Source organism: Lampris incognitus, chromosome 11 (assembly GCF_029633865.1).
Source record: "Lampris incognitus isolate fLamInc1 chromosome 11, fLamInc1.hap2, whole genome shotgun sequence".
In the NCBI taxonomy this organism is placed as follows: domain Eukaryota; kingdom Metazoa; phylum Chordata; class Actinopteri; order Lampriformes; family Lampridae; genus Lampris; species Lampris incognitus.
Window position 1 is genome coordinate 39,098,150 of NC_079221.1, and position 15,893 is coordinate 39,114,042.

Below are 15,893 nucleotides of genomic sequence, written 5' to 3' on the forward strand. Positions count from 1 at the left end.
AAGGGTGTGAATACTTATGTACATGCAATATTTCAGTTTTTTATTTTTAATGAATTTGCAAAAATTTCTACAAAACCTTTTTCGCTTTGTCATTATGGGGTATTGTATGTAGATTAATGAGAAAAAAAAGAATTTAATCCATTTTGGAATAAGGCTGTAACATAACAAAATGTGGGGAAAGTGAAGGGGTGTGAATACTTTCCGGATGCACTGTGTGTGTGTGTGTGTGTGTGTGTGTTTGTGTGTGTGTGTGTGTGTGTATATATATATATATTATTTTTTTTCCCCACTTAAAAATGTTTGTGTAAATACACCCAAGATGCATTTGAATAGATCAGAATGAGAATAAGATTTATTGCCATGTACGAGAACATACAAGCAATTTGTTTTGTTATGTTGGTGCAAGTGGGAAAAATTAACAATAAATCATAAAATAAAGATAATAGTACTAAAAAGAATAATAAATAAAATGTATATACAAGATAAAATAAAACAAAAATGAAATTAAGGTGCAATAAGGTGCAATCAATACCGGTTCAGAGTGGAACATGAGACCATGTGGCAGCCCCTGATGCCTGGCACTGGATGGCAGGAGTTGTATTTACAAAAAGTTAAATTACAGTTTTAAGATGTTATTTACAGAATAAGAGTTATTCACAGGGTAGTGCAGGTTTTATGCTGGGTGACCACATACAGACAGCATAGTAGGGAAGATATAAGGGGGTGGGCGTGGATGGGTGGCAATGTCAGGATCTGTGGGTGTCTGGGGATTTGTTAGAAAGGCCTACTGCTGTAGGGAAGAAGCTGCTCTCATGGCATGTGGTTCTGGTTTTTATAGACCTTAGCCTCTTGCCAGAGGGGAGTAATTTGAATAGACCATCGCCTGGGGTGGAAGGGGGATCTTTCCTACCTGCCTCAGTGTCCTGGAGGTGTACAGGTCATGGAGGGATGGCAGGTAGCAGCCAATAACCCTCTCAGCAGAGTAAAGGATATGCTGCAGTCTGCCCTTGTCCTTGGCAGTGGCAGCAGAGTACCAGATAGTAATGGAGGAGGAGAGGATGGACTCAATGATGGCAGTGTAAGAGTGCACCTTTATTGGCTTTGGAAGGCTGAACTTTTTCAGCTGCAGCAGCAAGTACATCCTCTGCTTGGTGAGGGAGCTGATGTTAAGCTCCTACTTGAGGTCCTAGGTGATGATGGTGCCCAGGAAGTGGAAGGATTCTACATTATCGACTGGGAAGCCACACAGGGTGATGGGGGCAGGAGGGGGTGTGTTCTTTCTGAAGTCCACAACCATCTCAAATTCCTTTAAACCATTGAGCTCTAAGTTGTTTTGCCCACATCAGGACATCAGATGGTTAATCTCCCATCTTTAGGCTGACTCATCCTCACTAGCGATGAGCCCAAAAAGGATGGTGTCATCGGCAAACTTTAGCTTGACTGACAGGTGACTGGAGGTGCAGCTTTTCATATACAGGGAAAGAGTAGAGGGGGCAGTTGTGGAGAGGCCCCTGCTGAGGTGGGGAGGAGGCACTGGAGGTCAGGAGCTGGTGGATGAAGTCACAGGGGATGGTGTCAGGACTGTCTCATTGTCTTTCAAATCGACAACAGAAATTCAGATCTTTGGCCAGGCGCAAATCATTTGTGGAGTAGGGTGTTTTTGGTTTGTAGTTGGTGACCTGTCTGAGGCCCTTCCAGACAAAGGCTGAGTTGTTTTCTGAGAACTATTGCTGAAGTCTATCAGAGTACAGTCATTTAGCATCTCTCACCATCTTGCTAAACCTGTATTTAGACTCCTCTAAACCGGACCTTTTCCTCACTCCTAACTGCTTTCTCCTTTTCAAACCTAAGCTGTCTGAGTTTAGCTGTGAAGTAGGGTTTGTCATTGTTGTAACACCCTGGTGCGTGATGGTACACAGCTGTCCTCACAGAAGCTGAAACACGATGTCACAGTCTCAGTGTACTCATACAGACTGTTGGTGGCAGACCTGAAAATATCCCAGTCAGTACAGTCAAAGCACACACAAAGATCCTCCATAGCTTCACAGGTTCACTTCTTAGATCAGTGTTTCTCAACCCAGTCCTCAAGGAACCCCTATTCTGCAGATTTTCATTGTAACCCTGCATAGGTAGCCCTGCTTGTACTTACTCGACCAATCATCTCGCAGCACTTAATTATGCAAGGTGTGCAACATCTGACAAAATTCATTGCTGATTGGTTGAATAACTACAAACAGGTACCTATTCAGGGTTGCAAAGAAAATATGCAGGATAGGGGTTCCTTGAGGACTGGGTTGAGAAACACTGTCTTAGATGATCTCACAACAGGTTTAGAGAGTTTTGATTTCTGCCTGTATGCAGGAATCTGTTGGACCATGACATGGTCAGAGTGTCCCAGTGCAGCACGGGGGACTGTGTGATAGGCACTGTTGATTGTAGTGTAACAGTGATCTAAAATGTTTTCCCCCCTGATCAGGCATTTAATTAGCTGATGGTATTTAGGTAGTTCATGGCTGAGATTGCCTTTGTTAAAGTTGCTGAGGACAATAATGAAAGAGTCTGGGTTTGTCTGTTCCACACACAGTATCTGGTCAGTGAGCATGCACTGTGCCTCCTGCATGTTGGCCTGTGGTGGAATGTAACCACCAGCCAGAATGATGAAGATGCATGAGCACACTGGCACATTTCCCTCTCTGCGTAAACAAAGGTGGGTGCACCTTTGACCAACATGTCCAGTTATTCCGTAGATGAGATGAGAAAGTTGGGGAATAAATCCGCGGAAATAGTTTGTCTGATGTTCATAAGCTCTTCTCTGGGGAAAGAGTTCCATTTATTGTAGCAAAATACTGAGTTTATGGGGGGAAAAAAACTATACAAAACAATGCACACCAACACATGGAGGCTGCCATCCGTGGCACCATCATTCAGCTGTTTTTTTTCCCCCTTGTTTGTTGTTTTTATTGAAGTCCAATCGCCTCAACCACCTCATGTGGTGATCTGAGACTCATTCTATCCAAATGTTATGTGTAATTTAAATGGATAAGTTTATAAAAGCCATGTATGACAACTTAAACTCCTTCCAAAGTGTATGACACGTGATAGAGTCCTCTCCTAAAACAGAAATGTATGTCATAAGCATGGAGGAAACGCATAGTTGGAGTGTGAGCCAAACTTAAATGCACAACGACCTGGCTAGAGAGTAGTTACCCAGTCGCTGTCACTGAAAGTGTCAAAAGTTACCCTCCCACATCCAAGTTATTCTTTCAATATTTGCTGCATTTAATAAGGTCCATACACTTCTAGCTATATTAAAGACCAACTAAACCTTTTACCACAGTTTCCAGGTGAAAAACCATCTATAAGTTGCAAAGCAAATCTTGGGACCAAGTAATGTAAGCATAGCAGGATAAACACAGCTCCAGCTGCTGCTGGGTTTGTTTGATTAAGGAATGGCAATCAGCGGTTTGTAGAGGATGCAAGAATGTGAAGACAATTTCAATAGTGTCTGCCATCTCTACACAGAGCATATGTTCCTAAAGCTGTATGCCAGTACTAACTGTGCGTACATCAACTTGAATGATATTTTCAATTTCCAGTCCATGGTTTATTCCTATCTTGAGTTCAATCAATCAATCAATCAATCAATCAATCAATCAATCAATCAAGTTGCATTTTATAACGCTTTTCTAGCTGCAACAGCCAATTGAGATGATCCTTTGGATATTTTCAGAAACGATAATTGAGCAACAATGTGAAAAGTGAGAGCTGTTTGTCTTCACCATTCCTTTGCATACTATGAGATGGAGGCCACTGGCATAAGATTGACTGAAAAAATAATTAACATCTTGCATGTGAATGCACCAGGGCAGTGCAGTCAGATTTCTGTCTGGTTATCGGAGACACATTTTAAGGACAAGTTTAAATTCAATGTGGATAAAATCACATCTGGATGAAATCTAAATACAAGGTGCAAACATCTGAATACAAGGTGCATTGGTACCAAATACAAATGGGGCCTGAGATACTGAGCTCAGTCTAGATTGGTGGCTGAGATTCATCACTTCTAGTACTTTGATTGCTGAGAGATAGCACCCCTTCTGACAAGGACACATGATGTCATAGATGTGAAGCACAACTGTAGTGCGACTTTGTTGTGAACAGAACATTATGGGATAATTATCTTAACTTTGCCGTATTTACAGCATATTTTCAATTAAGTAGCTACTGTTGCATATTATTTACATAAATCCTGGTTGGACTCTTAACAATGACACCGATTGAGCACGTCTAGCTTGAATCTGTCGATAGTGTTTCTATGAAATTCTTGTTGGAATGAAACTGCATGGGCAATTACAGGAGAGGGAGGGACAGGCTATTTCTGGAGGAGTCGCAATCTGCCCCCCCCCCACACCCACACACACAAATACACAGATGGTACAGCCAAACATAAGGTCAGTTTGTTCTTCACATCTAAAAACCCAATAACATGAACTAGCAGGAAACCTCTCTTCCACACACTCACTAGGACATAATTTGATTGCACACATTTTGTTTCAAAACTGCTGACTGTTTTTCTTTCTTTTTTGTAATGAAAATAAATGCTGGAGAGAACGGTAAAAAAAAACAAACTGGTGTCTGCTGTGACTGGTTATTCAAACACTGATGTTTCAAACAAGGATTTAAAATTATGCGAATTAAATACAATCCCTACTGTCCCTAAAAGCTGAATTAAATATCAAACCTCATTGATAAACCTTGTCTCCGGGACCTGGTAACATCAGTCTTCCACTGCCATCATGTTATCACACACTAAATAATCTGGTAACCGTCTAACAGAAAGGAAAAAAAAGAAATGTTTTTTGAAACTTCCATCCTTGAGAGTCCTTTTTGAGCTCGTGTCCTACAAAGATTTTCTTCAAACAACAAAAAAGTAAATAAAACAAAAAAAAGAACAAATACTCGAGTCAAACTCTTACGCTGAATTGTTTGTACAATTCTAGCTAAAGCATGAGTGAGAGAGAGAGAGAGAGAGAGAATGAGAGAGAGAATGAGAGCAAGAGCAAGAATGATAGAGAGAATGATAAAGAGAGAGTGAGAGAATGATAGAGAGAGTGATAGAGGGAGAGAGAGAGAGAGAACGAACGATAGAGAGCGGGAGAGAGAATAACAGAAGACTGTGGGTAGCTTGTGACGGTAAATCAATCTGGTTTCTTCGATCCATTATCATTAAATTTCAAGGACAAATAAAGCTTCTGAATTTGTAGTTAACAATGACTGCCATGAAAAAAAATTTCATTATGCCGTTCTTCAGAAGACCAACTCAAATTAACATTGTTGGCTTTTTTTTCTTCCTATCTATGCAATTGCCATACCTGTCATGGATGCCACATGTGTCAAACTGCAGCTCATTGTAGTTTCCCAGCAGTCCTTGCTGTACGTGATTGAGGTTCATTGGCTGGCTGTTGAGAAATATGAGCTGCATGCACCCCTGGAATGCCAGCGTAGGGTTTTTACAGTAAGAGACGGCGGTGTATGAGGGACAACCTAATGAAACACAGCAGGAAGTCTTTATGTAATCCAGCATCTGCCAAAATGTTCAACTAATGCAACAAAATAGGCTTAAAAATATATATTGAGGTTCTAAGAGAGTTGTGTGTCTGTTTACTAGCAACAGTCAAATGTATGTATAAACCAGTATTTACTGGAACTGATGTCTGCAGACGGTATGGGCATTCTATTTGAGTGACAGGCATGTGCTGTTTTTCACATCTTTGATGGGGAAAGAAGCCAACGAAAAGGGAGAGACCAGAAAAAAAGCTACCAAGAATCCATTATGCAAGTCGAAGCTGTTAAAAGCAGCTTAGTAAAATGCCAGGAATCAGAAGATTTGAGATTTACAAGGCAAGTTCTGAGAAGCCAAAGTTTGTACTGATGCATTAAGTAAATCTCTGCTTAAGCGGCACTTTGAATTTAAAAGCACTAAGATGCTGAGAGCACTGTAGCCAAGTTGGGAGACCTCAGCTAAGAATTTATATCATATTTACTGTTGTGGAATTTAAAGAAACAAACGTCACATTTTTCCGCACTTTTTTTTTTTTTTTTACATCTACGTGATTCTGAGGCAAGTTGATATGTGCAGGAAATAGTTTGTCCAAACAGCACACTTTCTCAAATAATAATGTGTTAACAGTCCATACAAAACCATCTGGTGCATGTACTGACCTCCAAAGTAGATGCTGTCCTGTGCATCCAGGTGCTCCGCCAGTTCAATAGTGGAGGCTGGCTCGTGGTCCAGAGTCAGGGTTAACTTGAAATTACGTGTGTCGAGGCTCACAGAGTGCCATAGTCCATCATTCACTCTGTGTCCTGATCAAAAAAACACAGATGAACTTGTTACTATTCGGGAGCTTTGCAGCAGATCCTCTTGTTTTAAATCTTTACGGAGCTGGCGAAGGCCATGGCTTTGAGTACACACTACAGTGTGTCAGTTTTCAGACACATTGACCGGAGAGAGATTTCTCTGACCATTTCATCTTTGTTTACAGCATATATCAAATAAATAAAGCCTATCTGACACCCCCCCCCCCATTTTTTAAGAGTATGTTTTCCTTTCCATATCTTTTCCTTCCTGAGTGAGAAACCCGACGGTGGAAGCTCAGTGATACCATTTTCGAGAGTTTGGATGTCATGAAACACGGGCCTTAGCAGTCAAGGGCATCTAAGCTGTGCCTGTCTGCAGTTTTATCTACAATCCCCTCTGCGCTTGCCATCTGGTGGAGAGGTGAGAGTGAAATTCCATGCTAGGAGAATTACCATTCAATACAATTAGACGCACTGGATTTCAGACAACTGGTGTCTGAAACAAACAGAAAAAACACCTGGTGTAAACAGCGCCACAGATAAAGCTCCAACATTCAACAGATGGAGGGTGACCTCTGATTGTTCTTGATCACATCTGGACATCGTTGCAGGATGTGATCAGTCCCTCGGGTACTTACTGATTCCACTGTAGAATAACTGGCCCTAAAAGCCAGAGGAAAAACGACTAAATCCATACACATGAATTATGCATCCCTCTATTATCGCCAAAAGATGGGACAAAACCAAACACTTGTTTGGGGAACTGAGGGCACAGCTAGCTACGTCAATCTGCCAGCGCTTCAGCAGGCCATTGTTTTATGCCGAAATTGCCATTGAAGTTAAGAAGAACGGTTTAAAGGATTTCCAGCTAATTAAAACAAATGCTTAAACTTCACTAAAAGAGAATTGATCACAAAGACATTTTGTGCACTGCATTCAGTGTATGGACAAGCTGTGGTGAGCTGTAAAGCTGTGAAATCGATCCTCCATTCAAAGAAGTTGACTTATTAGTTAGCTTTTTATAGAGTTGAAAAAGGGAAAACCAGCCAGAAATTCTCACTTTGTGAGGAAATGTTGCCGCCAGCATGAACACAAACAATTAGCATTTGCAACGTCAACAGAATTTCCTATTTTAACAACAGCAAAACTCTCACCTTGTGGAAAGTTCATGCCAATAAAAGAATACAAACATAAAATTAAATTTTTAGACACTATTATTGATCCATGCTAGATGTTACAGAGATCCGTTTATATGCATATGAGAGATCCTTTTGTTGCAAATTCTAGATAGAAAAAAGTAAAAGTACAATACATATGTGAGCAATCCTTTGACGGTGGAAATTCAGCACAGCGCTGACATCAGCTCGTTCCTCTCCATCAATGTATTCACTGCAGTACAAAGCCTTTATGGCTGTCAAACAGTCCCGGCTATGTGTACTGTACTTCAAACAATATTTAAGGATGCCTATGCAGACTGCTGAGTGAATTCTATTTTTTATAGTTGGCCATTACTTCTTTAGGAAGTAGTAAGAGTTTGAGGCAGACACATATTGTGTTTGTTGTACTTAGCCCTTGTGTGGTACGCTTGTGTTAGTAGATTAGGGTAAAATAAGCAAGGTTGCATCTTTAACTAAATGTGAATATTTTTATTTAAATCAGGATAATACTTTAAATAATTTAGAAATACCACAAATGATCTATTTTTCCAGCAGATGGGTTAAGAAAATTGAAGAACCAGTTGTACTATCCACTTTTTTTTTTTAGAGCTTGTTTATTATCTCGCAACAGCCAGCTAAGCTGGCACCCAGAATAGGAGCCCAAGCTGACAGACCAGTTACCACAACCAAAGCTGAATCCCCCTCTGCCCATATGGGAGATGCTCAGGCATGCAAGCCCTGTATTCCTCAACGGAGAATTCTGTCTTGTGTTGGTGCTGCTGCAACACACTCAATTCAAACTGATAGGTCCCCATAGGAAAACCAATAAGTCTACAAGTAAGCTAAGAATGATATTTGGACCTTGGCCAAGGCTTGTTTCGCATCCATGAATAATGTACTTTTACCAATTTCTTGTATCAGTGGTGTGCAATCTTTTTCAGCAATGCTCTCATTTCACATTGTCAATGTCAAACAGTGCTGCTATCACAATGCATATAAATCTTAGAGCATCGGACTATTCACAATCATATATATATATATACACTACCGTTCAAAAGTTTGGGATCACATTGAAATGTCCATATTTTTGAAGGAAAAGCACTGTACTTTTCAATGAAGATAACTTTAAACTAGTCTTAACTTTAAAGAAATACACTCTATACATTGCTAATGTGGTAAATGACTATTCTAGCTGCAAATGTCTGGTTTTTGGTGCAATATCTACATAGGTGTATAGAGGCCCATTTCAAGCAACTATCACTCCAGTGTTCTAATGGTACAATGTGTTTGCTCATTGGCTCAGAAGGCTAATTGATGATTAGAAAACCCTTGTGCAATCATGTTCACACATCTGAAAACAGTTTAGCTCGTTACAGAAGCTACAAAACTGACCTTCCTTTGAGCAGATTGAGTTTCTGGAGCATCACATTTGTGGGGTCAATTAAACGCTCAAAATGGCCAGAAAAAGAGAACTTTCATCTGAAACTCGACAGTCTATTCTTGTTCTTAGAAATGAAGGCTATTCCATGCGAGAAATTGCTAAGAAATTGAAGATTTCCTACACCGGTGTCCTACTCCCTTCAGAGGACAGCACAAACAGGCTCTAACCAGAGTAGAAAAAGAAGTGGGAGGCCGCGTTGCACAACTGAGCAAGAAGATAAGTACATTAGAGTCTCTAGTTTGAGAAACAGACGCCTCACAGGTCCCCAACTGGCATCTTCATTAAATAGTACCTGCAAAACACCAGTGTCAACATCTACAGTGAAGAGGCGGCTGCGGGATTCTGGGCTTCAGGGCAGAATGGCAAAGAAAAAGCCATATCTGAGACTGACCAATAAAAGAAAAAGATTAAGATGGGCAAAAGAACACAGACATTGGACAGAGGAAGACTGGAAAAAAGTGTTGTGGACGGATGAATCCAAGTTTGAGGTGTTTGGATCACAAAGAAGAACGTTTGTGAGACGCAGAACAAATGAAAAGATGCTGGAAGAATGCCTGACGCCATCTGTTAAGCATGGTGGAGGTAATGTGATGGTCTGGGGTTGCTTTGGTGCTGGTAAGGTGGGAGATTTGTACAGGGTAAAAGGGATTCTGAATAAGGAAGGCTATCACTCCATTTTGCAACGCCTTGCCATACCCAGTGGACAGCGCTTGATTGGAGCCAATTTCATCCTACAACAGGACAATGACCCTAAACACACCTCCAAATTGTGCAAGAACTATTTAGAGCAGAAGCAGGCAGCTGGTATTCTATCGGTAATGGAGTGGCCAGCGCAGTCACCAGATCTGAACCCCATTGAGCTGTTATGGGAGCAGCTTGACCGTATGGTACGCAAGAAGTGCCCATCCAACCAATCCAACTTGTGGGAGCTGCTTCTGGAAGCGTGGGGTGCAATTTCTCCAGATTACCTCAACAAATTAACAGCTAGAATGCCAAAGGTCTGCAATGCTGTAATTGCTGCAAATGGAGGATTCTTTGACGAAAGCAAAGTTTGATGTAAAAAAAATCTTATTTCAAATACAAATCATTATTTCTAACCTTGTCAATGTCTTGACTCTATTTTCTATTCATTTCACAACATATGGTGGTGAATAAGTGTGACTTTTCATGGAAAACACAAAATTGTTTGGGTGATCCCAAACTTTTGAACGGTAGTGTGTATATATATATATATATATATATATATATATATATATATATATATATATATATATATATATAAACTTTGTTAAAAGAAAGACTCAATGGTAGGGAAAGTGCTCAACAAATGAGCAAAATAATCCAGTGAGTCAAGTAAATTCTTTATGAGACAGTACAAGCCTGTTTCATGCCATAAGCAATCATCAGTTGTCCTTGTTCTTGGATATTGCTGTGGTCTGCTCTTGGACCCACCAGTCACTGGGCTTTGGTTTTGTGCGATGCCTCTTTTTCCCATATATCCTTACAATATTGCTCAGTCTCTGCTCTGGGTAGGTCTGATGTTTTACCCTTGTTACTCTGCAGATGGTAGTACACTTTGGATGATTGAGGAACAGGTCATTTACTCTTTTGGCTTCTGCTTCACTAGTGTATCTCTTCAGCCTAGTGGCCAGAATTGTGAGCCTTTGTTTGGCGGTTTTCAGGGCCTCACCTATGGACATCCTGCTGTACTTCTTCAACCAGGGCCTGTCTTTCATCACAACTTTCTGCACCTCTGTTAACTGGCTAACATCTCTCTGTGCTGCTTTGATCTTGGCTTCCAGCCTTCCTTTCCATGGAGGGTACTGTTGGTGACCCGTGTTCTTAATCCTGTACTCAAGCATTTCCAGGAGTACAGTTACAGTGGCATATAATAATAATGACAACAACAAAAATAATAATAATAATGATGATAACAATAATAATAATCATTACCTTTATATAGCACTTTTCTCAACACCCAAAGCGCTATAAAAAAAAAAAAATATATATATATATGTATGGCGGCAAGGTGGCGCAGCGGTTAGTGTGGCCGCTTCACAGCAAGAAGGTCCTGGGTTCGAGCCCCGGGGTAGTCCAACCTTGGGGGGTCGTCCTGGGTCGTCCTCTGTGTGGAGTTTGCACGTTCTCCCCATGTCTGCGTGGGTTTCCTCTGGGTGCTCCGGTTTTCAAAGACATGTAGGTCAGGTGAATTGGCATTACAAAATTGTCCCTAGGTGTGTCTGTGTCTGTGTGTGGGGGTGTGTCGGCCCAGCGGCCTGTCCAGGGTGTCTCCCTGTCTGCCGCCCAATGACTGCTGGAATAGGCTCCAGCATCCCTGTGACCCTGAGTGCAGGATAAGCGGTTCTGATAATGGATGGGATATTATATATATTGATTTTTGTCACAAAACACACAGTGATATCCGAGCAAGACAGAGACACTATACACCAGATGAAGGAATCACTTTCGTATCACAATGGAAATCCATGGCAGAAAAAAGGTACTCGCAAATTTGATGCAACCATGGGCAGCTTTGACGGGGCAGAAACATGTGAACTAATTGGCATATATTCGTTATCTCAATTATAAGACCTAGAAATAAATGTCGGACTCTATAGGGATGATGGGCTAGCAATTTGTAGTAAAACAGCAAGAGTGGCCGAGTAAATTAAGAAATCTAAATGCAAAATATTCTCAAATAATGGGCTAAAAATCACAATTGAAGCAAACAAAAAACAATTTGACTTTCTGGACATCTCAGTGGACCTTAGGAACGGCATATACAAGCCCAACAACACGCTGTAGTATATCCATAGAGAAAGCAACCACCCACCCTCCATTTTGAAGAACATCCCAGAAAACATTAATCGAAGACTCTCAAAATTATTATCTAATGAGTCCATAATCAATGAAGCTACACCCCCATACCAAGATGCATTACAAAAGAGCAGCTACAATTTTAAGCTCAAGTACAACCCACCATTAAATACTGACCGCCAGCAAATCAACAAACATAGCAGAAGATGAAAGATCACCTGGTACAACCCACCCCACAGTGACACCGTGGCCACAAACATCGGTAAGCACTTTTTTTAACTTTTGGATAAGTGCTTCACCCAGGACCACCAACTGAGGAAGATATTCAATAAGAACCCCATCAAAATTAGTTACAGCTGCATGCCTAACATTCAACAAATAATATCGTCCCACAACACAAGAATCATGCACAAATCAATGACACCTTCATCACAAACGGACACCCCCAACTGCAACTGCCATGTGAACGACTCATGCCCCCTCAAAAGAAAATGCCAGATGAAAGGAGTTATCTAACAAGCTATGGTGACGAGAAATGACAACGGCAAAATAGAGACATACGTCGGTCTAACAGAGGGAACATTCAAAACAAGATTTAATGCACACGTGTAGCTTTAGAAACAACCGTTTACAGAATGCAACATCTTTAAGCTGTTATATTTGATGATTGGCAGACAAAAACATTGATTATTCAACCACCTGGAAAATCCTCTCAAAAAACAAAGCATATTCAACCAGTTGTAAAATGTGCAATCTATGTCTAACTGAAAAATATTTTATCATTTGCAAACCAGAAATGTCCACATTGAATAACAGGAATGAATTGGCCAGCAGTTGCAGACATAGATATGAACATCTATTTTGTAATTATAAATAAATCACGCGAACAGACAAATACCATATACCTTGTATGCAACCCAGCACCGTGTTTATAGTCTGGCCATCCTTCGATCTTTGCAACACGCACTATGATTGGCTGAGAGCCTGTCACATGCTTGACGGGCGCCATGTTGCCTACCAACATCTGGCTCTGTCATCATGATGTCTCAATGATTTTTCCTGCGTTTTCAGCCCATTTCTCACCGATTTGTAGCAGTTGAAGGAGAAATGGTGTGTTGTGCGGCTTGGGGCTGTTCTGTTCGGCCGGGACAAGGCCTTATGATGCATCGATAGCCACAGGATGCACAAAGGAGGGCAGTTTGGACCGTGAAGATTCACAGGTTGGGCTGGTCTCCCTCAGCTTATTACTACTTGTGCTTGGTGAGTTCATTTCAGTGTTTACGATTTTTCATAACTAAGTTCCCTAGAGCAATCCAAGAGGCTGTAAGGTATTGATGTGTGGAAATCAGTTCTATAGCACATCCAAGCCATGTACAACCATTGACAGAAATCAGGCGAATGTAAACAGTGTCAGATTGTCATATGGGATGGATTGAGTGACAGGCCTGAGCCTGAGCCGTGGCAGTGTGTGGGTAGTGTTGAGATAAACTAGTCAAGAGCTCCGATACAGAACTGATGCTGCACTGGATAAACCTCAAAACAGGTAGGCCTAATATTTCTCAAGTGTCTCTGATATTATTGTTCATTATCATTCGCTAGTAGCCTACTGAACGTTGCAAAATATGTAATACTGGTACTGATCACCAATTTACCCACCACATCAGTAGTGTAGTGGATAAAAACTAGTCTCTGGAGTAAATTCTTTTGGTTGAAATCTACAAGTATGCAGCAGAGGCCCCTTCTCAGTGCCTGTGGCTGTGTTATGACTGTGTTACTTTCTATGGGGTGGTTGGATTTGAGTTGTGTTTAGTCAGAGATTTTTGTTTAGTTTAAGTACAAACTTGTGAAAGTTATTTCGTTTACATGTAGTTAAATTGTAACATTGTTTGAATTGTTAGTTACATAAGTGAATCTGAGTATTGATAATAATAATGAGATTTATTCCAGTTCCGATTGTATGTGATTTCTGTGTGCTCAATAAGGACTTTTATTGCGAAATTCTATTGGCGAGAAACGCGTGCATCCGGGGTCTCAGTTAGGGAGCTGCTGTGATTGGCTGATTTACGTTCTGGGGGTGACGTCAAGAAAGTTAATACAGCTTCAGAGCGGGGACTCTTTAGTATGACGGGACAAGGACGGACTGGTGAGTGATTGCAAGAGTGAGTGAGTTATATTGTGTGTTAGCTTTGAGTTGAGGGTACTTGAATGATGTATGTTTGTATTTTGTGTGTTTTCTTTTTCAAGGTTCGTAACCTGTTGGTTAAAAATAAAGAAATTTTCGACCATTGAGTGACGTCCTGTTCATCCTCGCCTCAGCTGCGGGGCTTGTTTGAGAGTTAGCAGCACAGTTACGAACCACCACGACGGCAGAAGAGTTGCTGAACCGTCGCCTGGAAGAGAAAGGTTGTGGTATCCATGTTGTTGGTGTAAACGTAATAAACCCGCACATAAGGCCACTAGGGTCAGCGAGCAGGTGGTGAAATTTCCCTTTCAACAACGTACCTGTTTGTAGCTAGCATGCTAGCTCAGGTCCGTGTAGCTAACTAAAGTAAGGGCTCAGCTAGCAGTTTAGGAAGCTAACGCTGCTAGCTAAAGTAAGCACAGCTAGTAGGCTATGAAGCTAGTGTGCTAGCTAGCAATTATGAGAGTTAGCAAGGGAAAGCTAACGTGAGTTAGCATCGGAAGCTAACGTAATTACCATAACAAAAGCTGACGTGAGCTAGCAAGGAAAGCTAGCCCAGCCAGTAGAATAGGAGCTGGTTAACTAAACAGCTACCTGCTGATGCCAGTGATCACATTTAGCAGCCGTCTAAATTAATGACCTAAGCTTTAGCTTAGTTTTGAGCGTACCTAGGTAGCAAGCCGGCGGGGGAAGGTGAGACCTTATATATTATATATATTGTGGGAGTGCAGGAATGAGGAGACTGAGAGATTGAGTCGAGTCAATTCCGTTTACTCGCCACACATAACAACACCGATACAGCACAATCTCTCCTGGCAACCAGCTAACCGCTAGGCTGTTGCAAACATGGCTGCCCGGAAACCCCAAGCAGAGCCTACGTCAGCACTCTAAAATGTCTGCCTTAAAGGAGCAGCAGCTCCTGGTGAATCTACCCTCAAATGTGTATCACCACACAGGCCCCTCCGAGAATTCACCATCACGAAAGAAACGCAAAACAGTAATGCAACACAAAAGTACTCAGTGAAACAGTCAATGTCTCGGGGGGCGGACCAGGCGGCCAAAATGGCTGTGCTGAATGGGTATGGGGGTGGGGGCAGGGAACAGAGCCAGAGCCCGGGCAGGGGCCGAGGCTGGGCCAGGGGCCTGAGAAGGGGGGCGTCCACGCCGCGAGGGCAGGGCCAGTTTGACCGGAACACCCAGGTCCAAATGGGCAGGCTTGAGACGGTCCACTGAGACCCGCTCCGGCTTGCCCCCCATGTCCACCACAAAGTCCTTAGGCCCCATTTCCAGGATGCGGAAGGGCCCGTCGTAGGGGGTTGCAGGGGGTTACGGTGGCTGTCGTGGCGGATGAAGACGTACGCAGATCCTCGGGCACGTAGGACTGAGGGAGGCAGTGGTGAGATGTAGTGATCAGAGTGAAAGCGTTGGCACTGTCCCGGGCCACAGCCCGATGAGAAGCTGCTGACCAGGGAGGCACAGCATCCGGGAGAAACTCACCCGGGACACGCAGCGGCTGGCCGTAAACCAGCTCGGCAGACGAGGACTGGAGGTCTTCCTTGGGGGCAGAGCGAAGGCAGAGCATGACCCACAGGAGGCGATCAACCCAGTTGCTGTCTGTGAGGCTGGCACAAAGAGCGGCCTTCATAGACCGATGAAACCGCTCATTAAGTCCGTTGCCCTGCGGGTTGTATGCTGTGGTGCAGTGCAGCTTCACCCCCAGCCCCCCCGCGACTACAGAGCTCTGATGTGAACTGCGGGCCCCTGTCAGAGGTGAGGTAAGCCGGCATGCCAAAACGGGCCACTCAGCACCCGATGAACGCCCGGGCCACCTCAGTAGACGTGGTCGATGACAGGGGAACAGCTTCCAGCCACCTGGTAGTCCTGTCCACCATGGTGAGAAGGTGAGTGAACCCGTGAGGGGGGGGGGAGGGGGCCC

At 42.6% G+C, this 15,893-nt stretch overlaps 1 protein-coding gene across 2 annotated transcripts in view; it reads right to left on the reverse strand.

Annotated features, from left to right (window-relative positions):
- Positions 1 to 15,893, reverse strand: part of LOC130121239 (contactin-associated protein-like 5) — a 99,753-nt gene that overhangs the window by 47,991 nt on the left and 35,869 nt on the right. For both annotated transcript variants that reach the window (XM_056290118.1, XM_056290119.1), the window contains exons 7-8: positions 6,223 to 6,366; positions 5,373 to 5,544 (exon numbers count right to left, since the gene is read on the reverse strand). In XM_056290118.1, coding sequence (XP_056146093.1) covers positions 5,373 to 5,544; positions 6,223 to 6,366 — 316 coding nt within the window. The remainder of the gene's footprint in view (positions 1 to 5,372; positions 5,545 to 6,222; positions 6,367 to 15,893) is intronic.